Raw genomic sequence first — 11,455 nt, forward strand, 5'->3', positions numbered from 1 at the left:
ATGTCTCTAATGGCAGTGTTTTTGCAAAATACTGATGGCAAAAAGGTAAATTGGAGAAACTAATTGAATGCATTGTTAGGTTTTTTTCAGATTAATTGGAACATTCTGTAAAGATTTCAATGTTACCAGACAGTGACTATTACTATCAGTCTCGGCTCACGCTTTCAGTTCCAAGTATGCACAATTTTGCTATTAGCCCAGTAGTCTTAGTAGTCATTTCCATCTTCATTCATTTCTGTGAATCTTTAAAAAACAAAAAAGCCAACCCGACTGCTATTTGAGCTTGTCAAGGTTATGGCTTAAGTTCTTGTAGCACCTGTTATAAAAAGAAATGAGGAATGGTGGTAAGGTGACTTGATCCTGCTGTTTGTATTTTTAGATAATATTTAAGATTGAGTCTTGTAATTCTTGATTAACAATTTCTTGAAACGTACATTTGCTGTAAGTCTTTCATATCACTTTCAATGGGTTGGGATAAAGCATGGAAAATTCCTTAAGCCGTCACCTACCTCTGCAAGCAGGCTCTTCTTCTGAATGATACTCTCTGCATTGGCCTGCATGATATACTGACCCGCATGTTTCTGGAGAACCTAAAGCTTCACTGAAAATGTTTCTTGCACATTGATTGCCATTAACTTGTGCTTGAACAGCAAAGCTTTACTCAGTACTTGTAAGAAACCTTCTTTCTGCAAAGCTATTGCTTCCAGGCTAGCCCCATAAAGCATTGTTTCATCGGCTTGGGAAGCATGTCTGAGCTAAAATGGCTGCTTCTGTCCCAGTAAGCTAACAGACACCCTCAACCAACTAACCTGCTTTTGCAGCACGTTGTTTTAAGTTTTCAGTTCTTTAATTGAGAAATAAGCACTGGTTTTTTGCGGGTTTTTTTTTTCCTAATGCTATTTTATTTTTCCATTTTTCAGCTGTAGAGTAGTCCCTGGAGAAGGCCTTTCCAACAGTGCAACAGCATTTCTTAACCTCTTTCATTATGGTTAAAAGTGGTAGCCCATTGCACAAAGAATGGAAACCACTGACCTGATCCTAACTTTTGAAAACACCTTTTCCTATATACTACCTGAAACTTTCCTTTTATGTCTGAAGCTATAAAACAAACAAGCTTTACCTGTAAGTGCTGCTGCAGTAAGAAAACTTACAAGTGCTGAAGAAACCTACTTCAAATGTAACGATCACCATATTAGTTTATGATCTACTAGAAATGTTCGGTTGGGGGAATTTCTTATCTCATTGCAGATGCTCATTTTTTATCTGATTGTTAAACCTGTGCACTTTTGATATTTTGATATTTTTCTTTAGCTTCTTTAATTCCTTATGTAGAAGAGTTTATATAAATGCAGTGGTTTGTGCTCATAGTCTCTCTCCAATTCGGGCTTGTGATTTTTGAATTCTACATCAGCATGTGGCAGAGATTTTGGGGGGGCTCTAGATTGTGATTAGAAAAGAGTTTCAAGAAAAAAAAACAGGAGCTCTGCTAAAACTGTGTGCTGTGCTTCAGCAGCTTTTTTATTATTATAAAATGTTAAGCTTTATATGTTTAAATTACTGATTTTTTTTTTTCTTAACTGCCATGTTCATTAAGAAATCCAGGGTATTCAAATTCTGGGGTTTTTTTCATATTGTATTATTATTCTTAGGAATAGTTCAATGTAACAAGAAGAAAACTTGACTTTGCTCTGGTTAAAACAGTAATAGGCACTTGAAAAATATTAAATAAGTAGTATTACCTATAAATTCCAGATTTCCTGGGTTTTAGGAAGTTGAAGTATTATTGATTAACAGAATTTTATACAACTATACCAGTTAAATTCCAAATTGGAATTGTTTTGTTACTTTTTCATTTTATTGTGCCAAATTATGGTACATTTAGAAAGAAAAATTCTAAAGTTGTCAATGATAGGGTGTTATATATCAGCGCCTTTCTGTCATTAATTATTGCCAGTAGTGCCTTTAATCATTTTAAGGGAGACTCTTAGAGTAGCTTAGTCTAAGTCCTGTAACTTAGAAGAAATGGAATGGCTGTTTTGGAATTTATTAAAGACATGGAGCAATAAGTGCAAAGTGAACTCCCCTTTCGCACATTTTTAATGGGTAGTCTTACTATAGAGATTATATATTCAAGGAATTGTAAAAAATTCTGTTAGTCAATGATATTTCATGATGCAAATCCTTGCAAATTCAGGGGTATAGAGAAAAAAACCACAAACCTAAACAAACCCGAATACACTTTGGGAACCAAATGGACTCATGGTGAACAAATGCGCAAGATGTATTAACACATTTGTGGTAACAGTACAGAGAACATATAAGGAATATTGATGTTATATTAGCTTTGTATGGTGGTGGGTGCAGTTAACCATAGTATTGTTTGCAAATGTGAACAACAAAACATTGATATCTTCTCTTGCATGTTGTATCTAATCATTGTAATTTCAGGAAACAGAAATGGAGAAGTGCATCAACAAGCTGTACCTATTTCTCTACTGTTTGTTGAGGCTCACATGAATGATTAAATTGGTACTTGTTGGGGGGGAGCCTTCCCACTCCTCAAAAAAAGTACAAATTGAAATAATATTGACAGTGGGGAAAAGATTTCTGTTTGCTGGAAAAAAGCATTATTATTCCTAGATGTGGGGACTTTTATTTCCATCTTCTGTTACCGTATTGATTCATAAGAAATATTGTTGCATTTAAAATAACTACATTTGTATGTGGGTATTTATTTGAAATGATGTCGAAGTACTGTATTATGTTTCATGTGCATTACCTTTTAGTGGTGGATTGGTCTCCATTTAACGTCATATGCATGTATTCTTGCCAAGTAATCTTTACACAGATCTGAAAAAAAAAAGTAAAGAGAAAATGTGGAAACTTCTTAAAAGTATAACTGTGTGTTAATTGGATAACCTTAGGAGGTATAGAGGGCAAAACCTTACTTCCAAATTAATAAAAAAGTGTTTAATGTAGGAAAGCAATCTGCCTGCATAAAGGTAGTCACATTGGCAGTATCAATAAAAGAGAAAAGGAATTGCGTTTTCTGCTTGTTGTTTTTCTGTTTTAAGAAAGTGCCATTTTAATTAGTCTTCCTAAGCTATTTTCATTGTGGGGCTAAATAAATAATAATTTTTATCTGAGAGAAACTGGAAACTTACAACTAAGTTTGCTGCAGAACTAGAAAATGAATCATTTGTGCTCATATTTGGGGAGCACCATCCTGTGTGCTGTTTCATGAGATTTTCCTGGATTAGTTTTGGCCTTGATCAGACTGGTTTAATCTGTTTCACCGAAGAGCCATGCAAACACTTGTACTAGTACAGGAAGGGGGAGGGTAGGACTAATGTTTTTGGTGGCAGTGGTGACAAGTCTTCCTGAAATTACATCTTAATTTCTCATATACTCTCCAAAATGTGTTAAGATGATGTTTATCCAGTAGAATTAACAAACTAACTCGCAAAAAAACCCAAAACCCTGAAGGAGTATGCTTAAAGTCTGAGGGCGAGGCTAAGTTTTACCCCATCAATACAAGGATATTCCTGGTTTGATGAATTGATATTGGGCCTTAGAAATATTAAATATGGTTTTATACTATAGTTTAACAACTCTTATGTTCTCAGGTAGGATTCCTAGAACTATTCTGCTTATCGTTTCTATCTGACTAGTAGCAGTCAGTTGCGTTACACCAGCTTATCAACATAATTTCATGAAAATACTTGTTGAATTGCGTGCAGTAAAATAGCAGAGCACGTTTGCTAGGACATTTGTCCTGATTGTATAGTTTTGCATTTGCTATAATGGGAGCTTTATCTGCAGGGTGATCTAATGGAGAAACATTTTATAAATATATATGCATGCAAATGACAGAAGAACAAGAACAGACCTGTTGAAATAGTAAAATGGTGTAATTCAAAAATGCTTTAGTAAGAAAGTAAGAAAACAAAAGGAGAATATTTAGCTTAAAAGCTTGTCTAGTGAATGGCTATTAATTAAAACATCGGTTTCTTTGACTCTTTTCTGTGTAGAAAAAATACAGTGCCTGGAGGGAATGTCGCCTATGCTGAGTTGGGAGGGTGGGTCACCAGCTACATTCCAGGCTGCAGATGTTGCTGTATTTAGTCTCTGGGAAAGGAATCTGCCAGCTAATATACACTCCTGCTTGCTGGGGATTCAGTAATTCAGTAGTGATCATTTGTTTCTTGCAAGTAAGGCTTGAAAACAAGCTACTAACTTCCCAGAGGAGAAACAGGGCAGACTTTCAGATGTACTTAGGGGCCTAAAGAGAAGCAGACCAGAAAGTCCCCATGTCTCTAGTTTTGTGGGATGAAGGTGAATAAAATTAAGATATAGGTGCTTTTTGGAGATCCCCCTGGATAAGATGGTAAAATTCAGCTACACAAATATTTATGGAAGTTACAGTTTCAAAAATATATTCACATTCTTGTGGTCTTTTTAAAGGCTGATGTTGTAATTGACCTACAGGACCAGGAAAAAGTATTTTTCTACCCAAGGACTTAGCAAAAACAATGAAAAACTATAAAGATCACCTGTGAGCTCAAAGACAAGCAAAGCAGGTAGTTAATATTATTATTATGAGTATATAATTAATATGATTATTTTGAGTATTATATTGAATGTTTATCTGCAAAAACTTCAAGCAAACATTCATTAACTGTTGCTGGTGAAAACACTCATGGACAAACTACTCAGAAGAGTACTTCATCCTATTCCTTTCTTTTCTTCCAAGAGAGTTGCTGTCCTTTCCCAGGGTGTTCGCCGCTTTTCAATGCAAAGGCAAATTCAGTAAAGGAGGGGGGTTGCCACTTCTCAGTGCAAAGGCAAATTTCCACAAGAAGGAGCCATCACAGCTGCAAAGTGAATTTTTTCCCCCTTGTATACTGAGCATGGTAGCTCCAAGGTAATCTGAGACCTGATCTTGTACATTGAATCTGCATCAGCCAGTCTTACCTTATCCCACCCTGTGACTTTGGGACATACTGCTCTTAACTAAGTCATCAGATTTGGTAATTATCAAGTGAAGTGGTTGCAAAATCTTTTAGATCCAGTAATTGTGTTTAAAAAAAAAAAAAGTCAACAAATAAGCTGGATCTGGTTCTAGATGCTGATGTAGACTGTTTCTGAAGTAAAGATAATATACGAAGTGGGAGCAATGTAATGAAAGCTGATTTTTGTGATTATGCTGAAGAAAACGTGAAAGTTTAAAATGTTAATTAAAACCTAATACATACTGGTATTTAACTAGGACAATATATGTAATGTACTACTTGCTGATTAAGGCTACATGCTCAAGCGAAGCTTGAGTTAGCTACATAGAGATGAAATTAATTTAAGCTAGGCTGAAGTGAGTTATAAGCATGCACAGCCAGATTTCCACCAGTTTAGCAAGTAAGGATCAAAGTTGGTTAACTAAGCTGAAAATTCTGGGCAGAACCCACAAATACTATGGCTTCTTACTGAATTGAATATCAGGTTAGAAGGACACTCTGTGAAGGCAAAAAATGTACCTGCCCAATTATCTTTGTTGCAAGAATTTTGAACATCTTTATATTTTTAAGCTATCTCTGTTTTTACTTTAAAAAATGTCAGCAGGTTGACATTTGAGTTGTGAATGTCCTGTGCTAAAATACTGTAACTGCTTAACAGGCAGGAGAAACTTTGATGATTTAGTATATAGTTTTAAAGAGATCATACGTATTAGAAGAGCAGAATTTTTTAAAATAAATTCCTGCTAGCACTTGCATAATCCATTATTCTCAATAAAAGTATTTTTTAATCTTTTTTCAAAACTGATTATTTATGCTTTTCAAACAGTAATGTATTTGGGGAATTGCAAATCTCCATATTTAAATTTAAGGAGGGAAGGAAAAACAACTGTTCATTTTAGTATATGCTGCTTCATATTGCTTGGTACTAAAAAGATAGTTTCTCCTTTATCTTCTTCTTCACACTTTGCTCCCTATTTTTTACACAGAAATTTTAGGTTAAAACAGTCTCTCAATATTCAGGTGCATGCTAACTCACAGCTAAGGAAAACGCTCAGTTTGGCAACTTCATCATCACAAACATTTTCCCCTTAATTTTTGGTGATGAGACTGTTCTAACTAGGACAGTTTGTATCTTTATTCCAAAATACATTCAGTAAACATTCAGGCAGCTTCTACTAATCTCAGATGTTATTTACCTTATTTTTCCTCTATGGCTTCTACCCTGGAATTCAAATTAATGCAGCTCAAGGCTTTATCAAAGGATAGAGTATTTGATCCAGCAGTAGAACATTAGCTTCCTGTTATTGCCAAATGAACAATGAGCCTTTATTAAGCCAATTATCAAAGTCTTAAAGACCAAGCATTAATATCCCTCCATTTAGAAGACAGACACATCTCTGTCAGGGACAAGACTGTTGAGCCTATGCTATTGACAGCTTTGGGAGGAGTTTTAAAGTGTGATCTTACCTGGATCTAAAGAATAGCCTGAACTTGTGCCTTATTAGGATGGGGAAAGCATTAATTCTTTTTAGCTGGTAGTCATGTGGTTATTTAGTAACAGCTCTCAAAAATAAGATTCAGTGTGTAAAAGCAAGTTCCTTGTAGTTTTGTCTTTTTCCGTAGGGACAGAACTCCTAGCTCTCAGCTATCACCAGTATATGCATGCTTTTCATGCTTGGGGTGGCAAGGTTTTTTTGGTTAGCGCAAATACTCGAGTCAAACAGCAGAGAGCTCAAGCATGACCATAACAGCCAATGCACAGGAACCTGCTGGCAGTGAGTCACCTGCATGGTTTTAGCTGCAGGTACTGCTAGTTAGTTTAGCACTGGTAGTTACTCACCACATGGCAGAGGTTTGCAGTGCTTCACATCTGTTGGCAAAAAGTTGGTGTTTACTCTTTCCTGACTCCAGATGCTTTAATCTGAATAACAGATCTGGTAACTGGGCAGATCCAGAACAGTGTGCAATTTTGTCAGCGTATCTTCAGGATGCTGTCGTGTTGGAGGATGAAGCAGCTACCCAACTGAGCTGGCGATGAAGTAGTGCATCTGACTGTGCTCGAAGAGCTGGGTCAAAAGAAAACTGACCACACTGTGCCACCACTGTTAAGTGTCAGACCAAGCTCCCTGTCTTCCAGCTGTTCTCCCTGACAAGGTAGTCTTTGGCTTTCAGACCTGACACCTTCAGATCTTGCTGCAAATGTGAGCACTGCTTTTCTCTTGCAGGTTCTTGTCCTGCTGTTGGGTTTGTGCAAGCTGCTGAGCAGCCACTAGGAATCACTTTTGGTCTTTGCTGACATTACTTTAGGAACCATCTACAACCAGAATGAATTCAATTTTCAGGCACTATGTAATTTGGTTTTTTAGTTGCAGAAACAAAGGCATCTTACTCTGTAAGACCTGCTGGCTGTTTTACAGGGTAGCTCACTGTGCCTGGCACCTTGTGTTATGCTGCTGGCAATTCATCAGAGATGATGGCACCTTCTAGATGCCTCTGAATTGCACCTTCCTTTAGGCTGCCAATGAAACTGTATGCCTGACTTTGCATCACTGATAGTGGTTTTTAGGGTTTGTGGTTTTCTTACTAGAATGGTAGGGGAAGAGAAAAAGGTTGCACCTTTAACTTTTACCTTTTTTTCCTTTGTGCTATATGGGTGAAAGCCTGGCTATTTTTTTTTTTCTTTAAATAACATAGGAATATATATATCTTTTCTGATTGAATGTTTACTTTTTGTAAAAATAATATTTACTAAAAGCTTATTCAGCCTTTAATTGGAACAATGAGGGTGTGGAATAGCCGAGAACAGTTCTCCTAAGAGCTGTTGTGCAGAGGCTAAAGTATCTTTCATCGACTCAGTGAAATATGCAGCTAGGCTCTCAGTGATGTTCACCCCCCACACACACCCCCCAAGTTATCAACAGTCCACAGCAGAACTGGAATTACAGCCCAGAGAAGGGCTGAGAGCTGAAGATGATGTTCATGTTCTGCCTTTCTAATCTAGTTGCAGAAACTGGTTGGGCAGTGGAAAGTATGGTAAGAATACATGCCTTTTTCTCCTCTTCTTTGTTTCTTATTACCCTTAGAGTCATTGTTATAATGAGCTTCCCTGATTCCTTTTCTGACTTGGGTTAGACTCTTCATTCTCATCCAGAAGGCTCTTCCCAGAGGTGCAAAGTGAGACTGTCACTTTTGCTGCTTCATCAGATGTATGGAGCTCAGGGCTCTTTTAAGAAACCTGACAGAATATCTGCTAGCAAAGAGGCAACAGATACGTCTTCTTCCATCTCTGTGTCATTTCTAGGAGGCAAAATTGTCATTGCTGGTTTTCCCATTCCTCTGAAGGCCAGTTTTCACCAGTGTTCTGTTTCAGAAGGGATGTTACTTTTATGGAGGCAGAAAAAAGCTAGCAAAAGCAGCCACTGGTCCAATCCCAAATACCTATTCGTAGAAAACCTGACATGTTTCTGTGGGGGTGAAGAGAAGGGGAAGTGGCAGGAGGAGAAATGAGAAAGTGGGGGGGAAAGGGTGTAAGCATAAAGCAGATTTAAAAAAAAAAAAAATGAAAAAAGGGAGGTATGCAAGAATATGAAAGAGGCAGCAAGGAAAAAAATGGCAGCAGTGGATTAGGATGGACTGTTGAGCAACTTGGAGCAGCTAGATCTGCCGTGGGCAGGGATTGTTTGGCATAAAGCCTAGGAACAACTCAGTTTCAAAAAAGCAGCTGGCAATTTAGTGTAGTCTGGTAGTGCAGACTGCATAGTGTGCATTTCTCCATCTTAAAGGGATCAGCTAGCACATTTATTAGCCGTCAGCGGCTGGGAAGAGGCACGTGAGACTACAGAAAGGAAGAGTGCAAGAAAATGAGGAGAACGTGTGGGAGAGGAATATGTTCCCTGGCATATTTGAATGCTTTTGTGTGTGGTTTCAGAATGTCTCATGCAAGTCTCCTGGGTTGCAGCAATCCTCTTTCTTTAAGCTTCAGTTTATAGAATGATTTCCTATCCTTCTGATTAATATCTGACTCAATCTAAATACAGCTATACTTATCTGAATGTCAGTATCAAGTGTAAGCAGACACATTTGACTAGCCTCAGGTTAGGTTGCTTTTAAACATGGTTTTAACTAAATTACTTTCTATGTTGTTATATTAAGAGGACTAAGTTTGCTGCCCCAGCTGCCTATGGAAAGCTACCAGCCAAGTCAGTGTCTGTGTCAGTACCAGCTTCCAAAGCTAAAATAGCCCAAACATTGTGATACCTTATCCTAGTGATGGACACAGTCCTGGGAGGGCTGGGAGATCTGTGACCTTCAGTACCCTCTGGAAATTGTGCAGAAAGTCATGCACAGAGAGAACCAGAAGGGCGGTTAGGTGGGGAGGCGAGCAAGCCGGGCAGTGCAGGACAGGTCCACAGAAAGGGAGCCACAAGATTGGTGTGGGTAATGTGGCAGTTGGTCGCTGAGCGTTTTAGAACTTAATATTCACAGCTGTAATACCACTGTGATAACCACATAGTGCCCAGCTCTACCTTATTCATTTAGAGCCTGCATCTCTGCAATGTCCTCACTAGAAGTCCCTCCCTTAGCCTGCATTCAGTGCACACAGCTAAAATGTGTAAGTGCAGATGCTGTTGTAAGTCTGCTGTGGTGGTATGTTCACAAAAAAAGGTTGCAGGGTTTGTGTGATTACAGACTACTAGGTCTCCTGACACAAAATACGACTATTCTTAGGTGTAGTTGTTTATACTGGGCAGTCTAAAACTGGTTTAAGTAGTGTGAAGAAAATTTTTCCAAGTGAGCTTCAAGAGAGTAGAGGGGAGGCAAGAGTGCAAGTCCTTGCTAGGCAGGACACCTGCCCATTGAATACTTCACAGGAATACTTGTTCTTTGACCTTGCTGGCTGTGTTTTTTATTCTTAGTGCCCAGCAAATGAAGGCACAAATTTGGACAGATGAGTTAAAATTTGTACTAGCAGATCAGTTTATGCAGCATGGCTGGGGGATCTGGCCAGTATGAAGGTGCCTATTAAATCATATTCTTTGCAAGTCTGGCCACCACTGAAGATCTGAACTGTTTTTCCTTCTACGTGGCATTTGTGCTGAAAGCGCCAAATTTCCAGTTCAGCCCTCTCATGCTCTGTTAATTACAGAACTGCTAAATGTCTGGAACAGCTCTCTTTGTAATCTCAGCTCTGTGAAATAAGATTGACTGTGGTCTAAGAGAAGGGAGGAGAATCCAGAATGGGAGATAAATCTTGTTCCCATCTTTCCAAGAACTCTTTTGCAGATATTAGGATACAAAAAAAACCAAACCCAACAAAAAAACCCTATAGAAGCCCAAATGCCAATGCTTCAATTTAGTGCCAGTGGCTGCTTTTGAGGTCTTGCCTATAGAACATTAAAATATTTTAAAAGGCAAAACCCATGAATAAGTTCACTGAAGCTCACTGGGAAAAGACTGGATGCCTTGGTAATTCTTTCCTTCTCTCTGGCTTTCGGCAGTCTTGTAAAGGGTTGTTTCATCCTTGTTAACTTTTTAATTCCAGGTTAAGGGTATGTTCCTGCAATGAGCACGTTAAAAGTTTTGTATCCAGTTTTCAGCTCTATGTGGCATACTTCCATCATAACTAAATGGTAAAAAATGTAAAAGGGATATGCTCATCACACTCGAACATGCAATATCATTGCTTGCAACTCGTTTTATTTTGGAGCAGTTCTGCCAGGCCAACACGAGATGGCAGCGCAATACAGAGCGGCTCACCAGCGCAGGCCTGTACACAGTATCCTTGGCTGGCTGTAGAGAAAATGTGAGCTGATAGCAAAGCAAAAATTGTCACGTTTCTTCCATGCTAAAAGATTTTATTTTTGCCTCAAGAATTACTCTTCCTCCCACCCTGCTTCTTCCTCTGTTTAGCTTTGCCATGCTCCCCATGGCTTTTCACAGCTCATCTTGAATATATTTCTTGCTCTTCTGACAAGTTGCTAGCTTGGCAGGTTTGGAGCATAAAGCTTTATGAATGGTTACCATTGCTGCAACTGATTACCGTCAGAATCACGTGATAGACAATAAATGGAACCACAAGTGTGAAGACATTTTTCTACTTTTTTTTTTTTTTTTTGATCCCTCTGGTAATTCAGCCTGGTTCTTGAGTGTATGCCATTTGTCAGTATGCCACATAATCAACTATTTTGGGCTTGCACTGGACCTGCCATGACCAGGAACCTGCCCTGCCTGCTAATTTTAATGTGTAGTAGGAGTGGGTTGGAGGCCAGCAAAAGCTATGTTTCCAGCTGCACATTAGGTCAACAGGCTTGATAGAGTGGTTGTCAACCAGCAAGAGCTCAGCCTGCACCTTCCACTTTGCCCGTCCTTAATCCAGAGTTTGAGAGCACTGTTTCAAAACAGCATGGCCAAGATTTCATCACGGGTGAGTACAGCAGGCTGTG

General features: G+C 38.5%; 1 protein-coding gene across 2 annotated transcripts in view; it reads left to right on the forward strand.

Moving 5' to 3' along the window:
• The window catches only part of BICD2 (bicaudal D homolog 2 (Drosophila)), a 98,535-nt gene extending 95,495 nt beyond the window's left edge, over positions 1 to 3,040 (forward strand). For both annotated transcript variants that reach the window (XM_010584380.1, XM_010584381.1), the window contains exon 8: positions 921 to 3,040. In XM_010584380.1, the coding sequence (XP_010582682.1) occupies positions 921 to 926 (6 nt within the window). In that variant the 3' untranslated portion in view covers positions 927 to 3,040. The remainder of the gene's footprint in view (positions 1 to 920) is intronic.
• The last annotated feature ends 8,415 nt before the right edge of the window (positions 3,041 to 11,455 follow it).

The sequence above is a fragment of the Haliaeetus leucocephalus genome, unplaced genomic scaffold (assembly GCF_000737465.1).
Source record: "Haliaeetus leucocephalus isolate CR32 unplaced genomic scaffold, Haliaeetus_leucocephalus-4.0 Scaffold984, whole genome shotgun sequence".
NCBI classification, from domain to species: domain Eukaryota; kingdom Metazoa; phylum Chordata; class Aves; order Accipitriformes; family Accipitridae; genus Haliaeetus; species Haliaeetus leucocephalus.